The 15,721-nt window shown below is 37.8% G+C and overlaps 1 protein-coding gene across 5 annotated transcripts in view; it reads right to left on the bottom strand.

Moving 5' to 3' along the window:
• kif13a (kinesin family member 13A) overlaps positions 1 to 15,721 on the bottom strand; it is a 97,673-nt gene that overhangs the window by 66,387 nt on the left and 15,565 nt on the right. For all 5 annotated transcript variants that reach the window (XM_065270524.2, XM_065270527.2, XM_065270526.2 and 2 more), the window contains exon 3: positions 3,579 to 3,591. In XM_065270524.2, the coding sequence (XP_065126596.1) occupies positions 3,579 to 3,591 (13 nt within the window). The remainder of the gene's footprint in view (positions 1 to 3,578; positions 3,592 to 15,721) is intronic.

Genomic DNA, 15,721 nt, shown 5'->3' with positions numbered 1-15,721 from the left:
TTACACATTTGCTTATTAAAAACAGGAAAATGCAGAACTATTAACAAAATGAAAAGAGTTTCATCAGAATACTTCCTTCCTGTTTAACATGTGAAGTTTATAAGCAATAGAGACAGAGCGCCGCGCGTCATAACCTGAAAACCACGCCCACCGGGGGGGAAAACAATCCAACCGTCTCCATTGACTTTGTATTGCGAGAGGCTGCCTCCTTGTCATTTCTGGCTTATAACAAAAAACAGAATAATGCCTAAAAGCTGCTGTGTGACAATATCTACAGCTAATAAGCCAAAGAACCCAGAAATAAGTTTTTATAAGCTGTCGAGCCGTAAAACCCTGTCTTTAAGGAGAATAAAGTGGATCGCCGACTACGTTTCCCCCTATTGGACGCAGTTCTACTAATAGAAGTACTATGAAAAGTTGCCTGTTTCCATTTTTGTGTCTTTAAACGCTCGTTTTTGGGGTCGACAGCTTATAAAAACTTATTTACAGATTAAAATTAAAAACAGAATAATACATAAAAGCTGCTGTGTGACAAGGTGTACAGCTAAAAAACCCAGAAATAAGTTTTTTTTAAGCTGTCGACCTCATAAAACGAGCGTTTAAAGAAACAAAAGTGGAAACAGGCAACTTTTCATAGTACTTCTATTAGTAGAACTGCGTCCACTAGGGGGAAACGTAGTCGGCGATCCACTTTATTCTCCTTAAAAGCTGGGTTTTACGGCTCGACAGCTTATAAAAACTTATTTCTGGGTTCTTTGGCTTGTTAGCTGTACATATTGTCACACAGCAGCTTTTAGGCATTATTCTGTTTTTTGTTATAAGCCAGAAATGACAAGGAGGCAGCCTCTCGCAATACAAAGTCAATGGAGACGGTTGGATTGTTTTCCCCCCCGGTGGGCGTGGTTTTCAAATTTGCATATCGGCGCTCTGTCTCTATGAGATTAAATGGAGAACAAATGGAGATCTGTGCTTAAGTTTCTCAGATGTTTTTCCTGAGAGAAAGATCTAACTGAGATCTCAACTGAAGGGTTACAGTGGTTCACACAAACATTTCATCATTATTTATATGTTTGAGAAAAAAGTCACAGTCCACTCCCATTGGAAAACAGAAAACCCAAAACAACACTTTATGAAAAGTATCCCTTTTGTTTCAAAAGAAAAAAAAATAGATTTAAACAACACAAGGGCGGGTAAACTACAGTATCTCTTTAAGTCTCCTGAGCTATAAAATCTAAGCATGAAACAGTGAGACACATCTAGCTAAAGTTTAGCAGCGGCTATAACAGATGAGAAAAAGCCTTTTGTAAAGACACAGTTAATTACAAAACATAAATCTGAAGAGATCTGGATAAATTCCTGCTTTTGGAAAAGAGCGTTCCCAGAGTAACAGTGCCCGCTGTCCCATCCGTATGAGAGAGGAATACAGGGAACCTCAAAAGAGATCTTCCTATCTCACAAACAAACAAAATAAAGTTTATAACGTTTAATTCTTCATCGTTTCCTATTATTATGACTGTTCTGTAGTAATGAAGAGAGATGTTGTTGTTTTTCTCATCATCTCTTGGGATCACCGCAAAACAGATGAAGTCTTTCGTCTGTAAAATCGACCCAAATGTTCAGATGAAGAAGAGTGAGTCAGATGTTAAAGAGACTGTAAACACAGACACATGAGGACTCAATAACCAATGTGAAGCTAAAGCAAAACGAAATAACTCAAAAGTGTTGAAAGTAATACAGAAACTTACCAAAAAGGCCAGAGATGCTCAGCTAACTCGAGTTTAAGAAAGTTCAACTGAAATCTCAAAACTGAAACTAAAAGCTTTTCTATTTAGAAAAACATACAAAACAACTAAAGAAGCAAAAGCTGAATGAAATGGAAGAAAACGATCACGCTGAGAGATTTGTTTATGAACATTATTAAGCCATGAATCACTGAATTGAAGCGTTTCAAGTGTCACGCAACATTACTATTGGTTCAAATTCCTGAGAAAAGCAACATCATTTAAAGCCAAACAGTTAATGAGTCTGCAGCACTGCACAATACACACGATGCAGGGTTTCCTGCAGCACTTTCCAGTTCGGGCGGCCCGCCTAAGTTGGGAAACCCTACCGCCTTAACTAGGTCGTCCCAAAAAAAAGTTGGTGCACAAAAGGCTGTCAAGTGCATCTCGGAGAATATCACAGACACGCTTTACACCGCGAGCGGGCACACACGCCACACGGCCGAAATGACAGAAACACTTGGTCCGGACCGTCACTGTCTGGAGAATAATAACTAGCCAGTTGATAAAACATCTCAGAGAACAGCGCGGACGTGCTTCACACCGCGAAACGTGCACGCACATCACACGGCCGAAATGGTCCGTCACATTGACTGTCTGGAGGATAGCCAGTTGATAAAATGCGTGTCCATGAGAACTGTAAGTGGACTTATGTTTTGGGTTTATTTAAGCCTGTTAATGTATTAGTCTGTAGTTCTTGCACGCGTACACCCCGCCCATTTGATTACCACGCCCCACCCACCTTAACCAACAAATGTTCTGCGGGAAACCCTGATAATAATGTACGGTATGTGCTTTTGATCCATTAACCACGTGAACACATTCCATTTCACCAAATACACAAATAATATTCTTTTTTAATGAATTACCACTGTCTGTCATTGTAAAACATCTTTTTCCTCAGTATTTTATTTAAAAATATGTAAACTTTCCTAACACAACCACTTAATTTACATTTGTGAAGCAAAATTGTGTAAGATTATTTTATCAGATAGTAAAAATGAACTGCTGGGATAAAACGAAAAATATGATTTTTAGACATTGCATAAGGGCAATTTCATGCAAATGTTAACCTTATTATGAAACGTCAAGTTTTTACCCATAATACTATCTTCAATATTTTGCAGTTTAATTACCCATGCAAAGTCTCTGGTAAAGTTTTTTTTTTATTATTTTCCATAGTTACGTAAGTACAAATTTCTGAATTGTCGCATTCATAACAGATAAATTGCACATCCATAATGCTGCTTTTCCTCATAAATTTGCGTGCAAAAATTAAATGAAAATAAATATAAAATGTTGTTTAAAGAGCCATCCCTTCTATGCTGAATTGGCTCCAGTATATGTTTGGTCCCTTCATCTCTAAACAGTGAAATCTGAGAAACTCTTTCCATTAACCGGCACCTGCCCTTCAGCGTGGGTGACTGGTCAATAACAGAGAGAAAAAAACCCAGAGACCCAGAATCCTGAAGCCCCACTGAACTGAACTGCAGTCTGTATGTCTGCCAAACACAACGTCTGCCCTTCATCCTCGAGCGAGAGATCCAGCAACAATGCAGCTTTGACTGAATGTACACGGACAGATTCACACACTGTAGATCTTTCAGGCCTGACACATTCACACAGACCATCTGTCTGCACGTGCACCGGAAGAACACTAAACAATCTGCATTGTGTGTTAAATGCATCACATGAAAACGTATGTTTAAGATTCCCAGAGGAGACGCAGCATCTGTTAACATGCATGCAGTGTCAGATAAACAACAGAATAAATAACTGTGTGTTTATGTCTCTTACCTTTGGCTGTTTTCTGTGTGTGAAGAGATATGAACGCCAAACCAGGACAGCAAACACATAGAAAAACAAAGAAGAAACATCATTTATAACACTGTATCAAATACATTGACTTTTGGGGAGAATCTGATGCAGTTTACTGCACTCACATTACTTCTAAAGTTTAATAAACTTACTTTAAATTAGGGATGGGCATTCGATTAAGTTTTCTTTGTCGATCGTCGGGAGAATTAACGATCGACTATCGATTAATCGTTAATATTTTTATAATAAAATTTGTTATTTAACTTTTATACTTAAAAAATGCAATGAATACAAATTATACAGCGTGTTTTTCCTCGATGAGACCTTTATTACAAGATCAATTGTGGCAGACATTTAAACTATGTTTCAAACATATATGTGCGTGCATGTGCGGTGCTCTAAAGCAGCAGAACCTGCAGCTGCGAGCCAGCGTTCTTAAACAGAGACCTCATTATTTCCAAAATAAATAAAAAAAACAGATTCATGTTTAACATTAAATTAAACAAAAAACATAATACTTAGATCTGAAAGGTTTTGTCAAAATGAAACTCAAAATTATTCAAGCCAGAAGAAAGTGCAAGATATTAGCCTTCCTAACATTAGGCTATAACAAATTAGGCTACTTAAAGCCTCGTGAAAAATAACTAACTTAAGTAACTCGCATAAAACTTCTGCACCAGTCTACTGATTTTTTTTGAGAAATAAAAGCATTTTTTGGGGTCAGACGCGACCGCAACCCATGGTGACCGTCAGTCCAGCCGCCACCGAAAACAGCCGCTCCGAGGAGACTGACCGGGATGCACAGGTACCTCAGCGCTAACTTGGCTTATTCCGCATACAGAGTATGTGTGAAACAGCGTGCGTTTTGTGAGCCCCATTCCATTCACCATTGTTTAATTATACTAACATAGTCTTTTAGTTTTTATTTGTTGTAAAACAACAGTAGACACAAATTTACTATGGTCTCCAACTCCACAATATATCATAACCATGGTATTTGTAGTAAAATTGCGGAAATACAAATCGTTTTAATCTGTAAAAAAAAAAAACATTTTCACAATGATAAAATCATGACTAATTTTCCTAAGGTAGTAATTACAAAATTATATATGTTTTAAAGACGGAGATGCGCACCTGTCAATCTATTACATAACAGAGCGAGGCCAGAGACAAACGTGCTCATAAACGGGAGTAATATGGAATAATGTGTGCATCTTTGAATAACTGTAAGTATAAATTTCTTTTAAATATATTTTGTCATATAAAGTTTTGAGACATGGCCTAATAATGCTTTTTTCACTTTAATTGCTCATTTAGACTTATTGTGCGGGTAACAGCGTTTTTGACGCATTTACCTCAGAGATTATTTTAGCAATATTGCTTTTTTCCGGTAATAATAATACAATTTATATTTCAATCCTGTTTCATTGTCTGTTTATTCATTTCATTATGCTGTTATGTTAATGTGAGGATATTTATTTGCCATATGAAACGTGCCGTTATATGAATACTTTTGTATAATATTCAAATATATGCGGAATAATGTGGGCGTCTTTGAATAACTGTATGAATACAGTTGCTTATTTTTGTCATAAAGTTTTGAGAAATAATAACATTGTGAGGATTTATTTCCATATGAGACGCTTTTTGTCGTTGAATACTCTCGTTTATTATTTGGAAATCATATACATACATAGTAGGAAATATATAATGTGGAAGGGTAGGGTAGACTTGCAAAGTTACTCTGCTTATTTTTATTTATGATATATGTGGAGATAAATAAAGCATTGCAAAACTGCTGATTTGATCCATTCAGATCCTGACCACCAGGATAGAGATTTTAAACATCCTTAATCCACATTTACTAGTCTGTCAAATAATATCTAAAATATATTGTTTTGTGAAAAAAATGATGCTTTGTTCTATTGTTTATGCGGAAAAGTGTTCACAGACAGTGTCAATCACATGAACATTTTATATGCAGAATAAGCGGTCAGCAGCGCACTGCAACGGGTGCTTGACGGATTCGCCGCACACATACGCAAACGCACTGCATACGGAGTATTTGTGAAACAGGAGTTAGATAAAAAAAATGCATTCAATTAATTGATAACAAATTAACGTGATCTACGAAATTCTTAACAATCAATTATCGATCGTCGATTAATTATGCCCATCCCTACTTTAAATACCTAAATGTTTGTTTAAATGTTACAGATTCATCATTAGTGTTGTTAACATGTTCATGTCTAACTCATGAATGACATAATGGTCAACTAATGTCAATGAATTATCAGATGAACGTGCTGGTAACACAGTGACTATGTTTACATGCACCAAATTTTGTCAATCTGATTGCAGGTTACAACAGTACAGTTTACAAACTTTACATATACCTTAAACAATGCAATGTGATAAAATGTTTGTTTACATGTACATTCTATATAATCCAAACCAAACGTCTGTGCACAGCCAGGGTATTTGCGTATCAAAACCATACCAATGGACATTCAAAACTGCCCCAAAAGCATCCGAATGATCACAGCCCAAATACCAAGAACTAGTGAATAAAATCCTTTAATCTTTATACTTCAAAAAAAATCTACTTGTGGAAACAGTTCAGAGTTGCCCAAATCTGAACTTCACCAAAAAAGCAGAGGACTTGACAACACAGTGCACAGCATCTCTCTGCGACTTCATGCTTTATCTCTGGATTAATGTACAAACTCAAAGTTAAGATGCAAAAAGTTGTCTTAAGAACTTTCTAGATATAGGAAAAGAAAACATACTTTTCCACGCTCTTTTATTTCTTTATGTAATGTTATAAAAGACATGAACACAGAATGTACAGTGCGTGACCCCACCTTAATAATGTGTGTTGCCAATTGCCATTGCCTTATGTTTGCAGATTTCTGTTACGCGAATCATGTGATGTGTAAATATAACCGTGGGCTCAAACCAGCCGTGTTTGAGGCGTCAATTTCGCGTCTACCGCGTCTAGTTTTCCGCTTGAACATTTTGAACGCTGCACGTAGAATTCTAGTTATCGAGACATTCACGCGGAAATTCGTGTCATGGGAGGGGCTTCTGCAACTCCGCTTACTTCCTGTAATCACGTCACTACTAGAGCAAGCTCCTGATTGGTTAATGCGGCACGTTTTCCACCAAGGTAAAAATTTTCAAATCGCGCGTTTCCCGCGGCAATGCTCAATCCGCGCGAACTAGATGTGCGAATGAGGCGGAATCATGTCTACTGCACTGCTCTAAACGCCTCATTCGCACTGCGAGACCTCCAGACCAATGTTCCCTCTAAGCTGCGCGCGTGCGCGGCCGCGCAGGCCAGCCAAAGTGGCCGCGCAATAGATTTGTCAGACCGCGCACATTTTTCAGACCGCACATAAACATTGATGCATTTGCTGTTGTAAAAGAATTAAGAGAGAGAGAAGGCGAGTGTTCTAGAAGGAGAAGAAACTTTCAACCAATCGCTGATCTTGCTACGGTGACAGACACTTTTATGAGCCAATGGTAGCAGCGCATTCAGTTCACACAGTGACGCTGCCAGCACGCACGAGCACAGAGTGAGAGCGAGCCAGATGAGCAGCTGCACGGGGCGATCTCAAGAAACTAAAATATTTATTAAGAGGAAAAAGTTCAGATTCAAAACAGTGATTTAAAACAAATTATTGGATTCCTGAAGTGATGCGATAACTTGGAAAAGCTGTCGCTAGAGTGAGGAGAGAGCAAAATAGAGAATTAGAACGGAGGCAGATTCAGAATCACAGAGCATCAAAACACTGCGAATGAACTTCTTCTTTTAAATAAGAAGTTAAAATGTATGCTTTGGTGAGTTATATTCTAAATATTAACTTGACATTGTGGCATAAGTGTTGCAAATTTGGCAGCAAACTATGAGTTTTATTAGTTTGTTTACATTGGCCGTTGGTATATAACGAACGAGCTGAAGCTGTCAAGTAACGTAAATGTGATTAAAAAATTTAAGTGTCAATATGTTCAATAAGTGTTGAAACCCTGAGTTAGGTTGTTATTTGAAATGTTTACATGATGCTTATTGATAAATCTGTTGAACTGAAGATTAATTACTGTTCTGCCTTGTGTTTTTACAAGGCTGGGTTTTTTTGTGAGAATTTCGAACATCTGTAAAGTTCTCCTGCTCCATCTTGGACACGCGAGACAATTAAGTGAATACAAAAAGGCGAGCCAACCAGAGCTGTGCTTTGAATTCATCAGAACTGGTAGGAGGATATTTTTCCTTTTTGTTTCGGACAACTACTAGGACGTGAATTCGCTGAAACTTCATTTTCCGTATTTTCTTGGATTTTCTTTAAAGGACACTGACTTTGAACTGAACTATTTGAACTATATAAAGGAACAAACGGTCCTTTGAACCGAATCAATTGATTCATGAATTCAACCCAACAGAGTCATTTAAGTGAATCATTAATTTGGATTACAAACAAAATGAAACAGTGTTACACTTTTACAAATATTTTATTTATTTATTTATTTGCACTGTAGTATATGAGAACTGATTTTCAGCTTGAGGTGAACGGTTCAATCTGCTAAACCCAGGTACCTGGTAAATTCAAAGAGAGTGTTAATTACATGTATTGGGATTTATACACAGGCCCACATTGAACATTATACGTGTGTATACACTAAACCCCGTTACACGCTACACTGTCATCTTTTTGAATCTCCTATGGTTAACGCAGGCTCGTGTTCATTTTCGGTAGGTCGTGTGGTTGCGAATTCCTCACAGTACTGAAATGTGTGCTCAGAAAAAAAATTATTTGCTCAGTGCTGAAAAAAATTAGAGGGAACATTGCTCCAGACGTGTGTCAACCATTGATCTATATAAATGACTGGATTGCGCATAGAACGCTTGACGTAACTGCGTGAGGTGAAGCCAGCGCAGAGTTCGAGCCGCCATCTTGGTATACCCAACCGGCAGAGAGCGTCATTGACTTCCATTCAAAATCATGATCAAAATGTACCCCCTTTACAGCGTATCAGTTACACAAGGTTAATTTTTAGGATATGTGTACGTTAATTATTTGTTAATTCTGGTGTTATTTGCAATGTTTATGTTTTAATCGGGCAGGATCATGGATTTATAAAAAACCTTTAATGTGAGTGTGTCTGTTGCATTTGTTAATGACACGGGTATAAATAAAGTTTTGTTTGACATTCAGCTACACTGTGACGGTCAGCTTTATTTCTCTAAATAAGTTTGGGTAACTTGTAAGTTTAGATAACATTACAAAACTAGCAAATTATTGCATGCACATACGGTGCAAAGCATGATTATTTATTTAGATTTCAGAATGAGCACGTTTATTGTCATTAATACTAAATATGCTGCGGTCTGTCTGCTGTTCTGATACTGTAATGAAGATGAATGTATAATAACTGTTTAAAACGCAAAATGTACAGCTTTCAGTAAATAACTATTTACATGCTTTGGACGTTTGTGTTGTAATAATGTACAGGGTAACTTCACATATAAAAACGAAGACGAGTAAAGTGATGTTTTATCATTAAAATCTGATAACGTCCATTGATTTAATAGAACGTTTGGGTATACCAACATGGCGGCGCGGTGGCTTCACAAGTGTGACGTCATGCGCAATCCAGTCATTTATATAGATCAGTGGTGTCAACGCTTCTTCACATTGACTTAACATTGAAATCACTCGCGCTTGATGCCTCTACCATGGCTGGTGTGAACGCAGCATAACCCCCCCAGTCACATTAGCTACAAGCGACAGAGACAGAGCGACAGGCTACCATTCATTTTCAATGGAAGTGGCCGTTTGCAAGCGACAAGCGACGAGCTCGCCGCTGCGCGAGCAAGGCGGGGCCAAAATAGACAAGCAGGCTATTTTATGCAAATGCTGAGCGATGCGACAAAGCGACTGCCAATCAGAGTGAAGGAGCAGCGTGACGTAGGTCTGTGGTCGAGTCTGAGAAAATAATTCAAGATGGCGGAAAATGCGTATTTATGTATATATCTGATAAGTTTGGCATTTTATCTCATATATTTTGTTACTTTTATCGAGAAATAAATACTTTTAAATCCAAAAACACCGTTCTTGTAACTTAACAATACCTCTAAAGTGACTTTTGATACCGCTTTGAGAAACCAGCCAAGGAACGCCCATCAAGCGAGTGCGTGTCGCTCGGTGTCGTTCACTTTTGTAGCTAATGTGACTGTAGGGTAAGACGTGAACTTAAGCACAAATGTTCTGCGCATGTACACAAGGTATTTTTGCATTCAATTGAGAAAATCCTACGATTCACACATTTACATGCATACTTTACTCCTGATGATCAGATCACAGATCGGACTACACCACCTCTTATAACACGATTAAAATGAGCATCCGATTGATCTCAATCATACTGGTTAAAGTGTTTACATGAAGGCTTTTCAATCCAACTGAGCCATCAATACGATTATAAACAGATTATTAAGTTGCATGTAAATGTACCTAGTGATTGGTTTGTGAGGATGTTATAATAATAAGTTGTATAAACTTCAGTACAGGATGTTGAGTTTCAAGCTAGACAGCAGGACAAATCTCAAGCAACTGATCCACATACAGGATTTATCAGTGGGAATAAAAGAAGATGAGTCTGAGGGCACATTCATATCTAATCCAACCGAACCGAGCGTGATTGTCCCTCCTCCCTACTCCTCCAGGAGAACTCAAACTGTACTTTAACTGATCTGAGCCCGGCAGTGGGCACGCTTTCGTCATTAAGACACGATTGTTTTGAAGAAAACAGGAAGTGCTCTCTTAACACTGGAACCCATGGTACAAAGCGATCACACTAGTTAAACAAACCAGACTTTGGGGGTCAAACGCGTGGTTAGGTTGGGATAATGTGAGTGCGCCCTAATGAAAACATGAACTGTACTACTGTCTACTGTCTATACAGGCAGCTGTCTTCTAAGACTCATATATGCAACCTGATAAGTGAATGACAAAGTGACAGCGAGTCACACAAACAGCTGCTCTTCATTTATTTTTAACTCTGTCTGAGCCGAACACCATCATCTAATAAGCAGAAAATACAAAACAACACTAAACTATGTGCGAAAATACTTACAATTAAAATTAATGTTACATTTCACTTGATTTATCAGCAGAGCTCATCACAATGAAATCTGGGATTGCACCACAAAGCATCGAATATGATCTCAAAATTCTATTCAATTTTATTTATATAGCGCTTTTCACAATTGTTAATTAAATATTCAATAATTGTTTCAAAGCAGCTTTACATTAATAGATGCAGGAGAAAACACAGAAACATTGATGGACAACATAAGCAGCAGAATACAGCGGCTAAGATTAAACCATACTAGCAAGCGTAGTAATAACGTAACTCATAGAAGAGGGTGCTAAGTTAAGCCAATGTCAGCTGACTCCCTAGGGATTGAAAAAACCGTCATCAGGAATTATCTTGGTGCTTTTGAAGTAGTGTTCATGTTGGGAATGCACCCATGAAACATTGCTTACGTAGTGACCTCACCAGGTTTTGGAACGCAGGCCCAAAAATACCAAAATAATTCTCAGTTTCCCACAAATGTTTCCCAAGTTTCCTCTGCAACACTAAAACTCTGACAGACAACTTTCCCATACTGGAATTATATAACCACATTTGAATTGAATGCTAAAAATAAAAACCTAAAGAGCAGCTTAGTGCCGTACAAAAGTCAAACAAACAACTGTTATAACCAGTAGATGTTAAACTGTACTAAAGCTGTCATAATAAATGTCTGTGTATGTTATATAATGAGATTCTTGAAGTATTTCACTGCATTACATGATAACAGCTGAACACTGCTCCATACTGAAGAACATACCTGACACATGTATCATCACACACACACCTAAACCCCATTCACCCAGACCTCTGGTCCCAGAAAATACCCGTAAAATTGCCAGACAAGTGTCTGTGTGAACAAAAAGTCGTTCCGTTAATCTTCTAGGATCGTTGCCGGAAAGAGGACCTAGTAAGATACGCGGGTAACCCTCTGTGTGAACAAGAAGCCGCAAGAATGCCCTAAAGGGCGTGTCGAAGTGTGAGCGTGCGCGTCATCATCACAACACAAGTTATGGTTCAGCTCCTTAAAACGAGAGATAACATGCATATAAACATTCACCACGAGAAATGTTGCAAACCAGATTGAAGCAGTTATCAGGAAATGATATATGAGACGCATAAACAATGACGCACGTGCAGTAGTGAGGACGCGCGTGTCATGGCAACATGAAGTTGGTTCAACTCTTTAAAATGAGGGATTTACAACATTCACGACGAGAAATGTCAGCAAACTGGACTGAAGCAGATATCAGGTAAGTTAGCTCGTTACTTACTGCGTTGAAACGGAGATCATTCAGCAGCATAAAAGAATATCGCGTCACGTGCTCATTTGAGCTATAATAAACGAAAATACCCGCATGTCAAATATCCACTCTGAAGCTGAGATCATTCACCAGCATAGAACTGTGCGTTCACCCGCTCCTTTGTAGTCTTATTACAAACAAAAATGCACGCGAGTTGTTTCTGGAGAGAGAAATAATATATAATATGCAAACTTCAGACGTTGCGTAGAAGAGAGGGCAGGACTTTCAACAGGTTACGTGTCTTTCCGTGACCATCAGATGCCATGTAATCTTGGCAGTGTGAACAAACAAAAACTCTAACTATTCCGGAAAAATCCAGGATGCATTTTACGTGTATTTCCCGGAATGTCTGTGTGAAAAGGGCTCTAATGTAGCTGTCTCGGCCAGTGTAAGACAAACACACACAAACACACGAGACATTCACAGACCTCACCAAAGACCTACAGGTAGTTACAACAAACTCCTTCAGTTAAATCAAAGCTTTTATAAGTAAGGAATAATTGACAACGGGCCGTTGAATTATAAGAAAATAATGCACAGCCAAGGTGAAAGTGGAGTCAATTATTCCTCTTATACCACGATTACCACAAACATTGCTCTGGTGGTTATTTTTTTAAGGCATTTAAAAGGTTAGGTGTGCGCTTTTCAGAAAAATAATCAACACCCATGGAACATTTCTCAGCCAATCAGAATAAAGCATTCAACAGACCTGTGGTATAAGTGGTGGTTAAACTACTGCTCCAGTGTTTATAAGTGTGGAGAAAGAGGAGCGTTCAGACGTTGTTGTATGTGGAATGATATAAATTACTGTCTTTGTGTCAGTTTATTGTTTAAAAGGTCCACAAGTGTGCGTTTCACATAATATGTAACGCGTGACCTTTCCATGTGATTACGTAATACATAAGGTCATGCTGGCACATCACAGAGCTAGTGCAAGATGAGAAGTGGTGGTTTAGAAGTTTTTTTTCCAGAAAAACTTAATTTTAAAAGATAATGTTTTAGACAGAGATATATTTTTGCTGTGATCAATAACTCACAAGTGTGGTCTATCAATACCAGGTGGATTTTTAATCAAATGTAAAACGACTTCAGTATAATTTCACTCTAAACATAAGTAGTGAATTGTTACTTTTGACCCCACCTGCAAGGACGAAAGTAACACAACAAAATAAGATTGATTTTTGTGTTACAGGTGTTTTTATTAAATAAACACAAGTATGACCTTGTTAATATGAAACTGCAAACATATTTTGTAATTTATCTTTGTAAAAAAATATTTTTTTAAATTTCATTTTAAATTTCAGTTTTATCAAATGTTTCAAAAGCAACCAACAGTACAAACTTAAATTGTTGAGAATAAAACATTTTTTAACAGTTTGAACGTTACATTAATTAAATTAAATCAATATCAATTTTAAACATATAAAACAGTACTGGCAGCGGAACAAAAGTAACAAGTGTTACTTTCGACCCGTCAGGATCTCCTTACATTTAAAGGGAAACCAGGCAAGTCTGCGTAATATTTCTCTACGAGCTCCCCCTAGTGTCTGAAAGTAAATGCTTTCAAACACACTGTCGTAAAAAAACAAACTGTTGTCCCTCCCCCCTCAGAACAAAGTTTATCAGCTTATTTCCAATCCAGTTATGTTTCCCTTCCATCAAGGGTTTTCGATGCTTCTTCCCCGGCTCTGCCATTGGCAACAATCGCTAGCCGTGTTTAGCTTGCCTGCCTCTGTGTTGTTTGCCATAAAGTGATCCTGCTTCTCGCGATATCTGAGACTTTGTGAGACTGAAGGATTCGTACTTCAACAGATGAAACAGGAAACACAAGGTGTTGTAAGAAAAAAATGACCGCTTTAGGAATTTACTTTTCATGGTTGAAAACACCTTTCTAGATCTACACGCGGAAAACGGTGAGTAAATAATGCGATATTTGTCAACTCAGTCAGGGGTTTGTGTGGTAAAGATGCTGTCATAGTCTGGGATGTAAATGTTATCAGGGCTCAGAGAAAATCGCTTTGTTACTTTCGTCCCATGTTACTTTTGCCACGGTTCTCCCCTACTTATTGAAACTGTAAAACGCCCTCCGTCTGTGTGGGTGCACACATTTGAGTGCACTTAAAAGTGCATACACGGAGGGACACGTTTTAAAAAGCAAGCAAGCATAGAGCCTTTCTGTTTTTGACAGGGCACATACAAAACAAAATCATCTGGAAAAACCACAGTATTCTTTATCTAATAAAACATTTGTTTATGTCTTAAGTGTATAGATTAGAGGTAGAAACCAGTCTGTGCTTCCCTTAAAGAGACAGTAACCTCAATGAACCTACTTAAATCTGTGTCATTAATGTTAATCAAACAACCCAAGACAAAGAGAAAATGAATTTATACAATAATGACTTAAGACTTAAACAATTTGATTCTATTCTGTACCTAACAGAGTAGGGGTGCAACGGGTCACAAAACTCACGGTTCGGATCACATTACGGATTTTGAGGCACGGATCGGATCATTTTTCGGATCAGCAAAAAAAAAAGTATGGGAAAATTCTAATAACAAATCAAGAAATTACAAACATTTATAAAAAGAACAAGGTTGCACATTAAGTAAGGTCTAAAATCATTAGTTACAGAAATCAAATGAATAATAACACTGCATTTATTGTATTAATTAAATGTAATTATTATTTTTTTAAAGCTTCAGAAGTGATTTTCTCTTTGTCTTGGGTTGTTTGATTAACATTAATGACACAGACTTAAGTAGGTCAATTGAGCTTACTGTCTCTTTAAGACCAAATGTGCACAGACTGCATCTCTCTGTTTGTGCACTACCGAGTCCCCTTAAACGAGCGCACAGACACAGACAAAGGGTGAATTACAGACGGCGCAGCATTACAGTCGTCCCACATAAAAACGTTACGTTGTTTTTCATTGCTCTATTAGCCAAATGTATTTTAATACACTACAGTATGAGAGAGAGTAGCGCAACTCTCTGAAATTTAAACATCAAGAGTTCTGATCTTTGAAGGATGATTACGTCTGACTCGAGCTGGACCGGACGCATTTAACCGCACGCGTGCGTTTGTGCGTAAAGTAAACTGATCACTTTAGCGCCGTTTTGCAGTTAAACTGTTTAAAATCACTTGAATGTTAACATTTGCAAACCTTTATAACACTTACAAATTATAAACTTTCCCTATTTAAATTTGCGTATTAATCCGCGAATCACATGCGAGCCGAACCGTGGGTCGTGATCCGTACGGATCACGGATCAACTGCGATCCGTTGCACCACTATAACAGAGATGGGGACTTGAGTTTGAGACTCGGACTCGAGTGCGACTTAAGTCGCACACACAGTGACTTCAGACTCGACTTGAGACTCGACCCTCAAAGACTTCAGGCACATACACACAAAATGATCTCACAGTATTATTTTTCTAAGAAAAACATTTTTGCTTATGTCTTAAGAAATCAGCCAGAAACCAGTCTGGGCTTATTTGTTCTTAATAAAGAGACAGTAACCTCAATTAACCTACTTAAGTCTGTGTCATTTATGTTAATCAAACAACCCAAGACAAACAGAAAATCCCTTCTATTGCTCAAAAATAATAATAATAATATTTCATTTGTACAATAAAGACTGTTATTATCCATTTAATTTAATTTCTGTACCTAATGCTAAT

This window comes from Paramisgurnus dabryanus, chromosome 13 (genome assembly GCF_030506205.2).
Source record: "Paramisgurnus dabryanus chromosome 13, PD_genome_1.1, whole genome shotgun sequence".
NCBI lineage: Eukaryota > Metazoa > Chordata > Actinopteri > Cypriniformes > Cobitidae > Paramisgurnus > Paramisgurnus dabryanus.
Note: the sequence above shows the minus strand (reverse complement) of the source record. Positions and strands in the feature narration are given on the sequence as shown.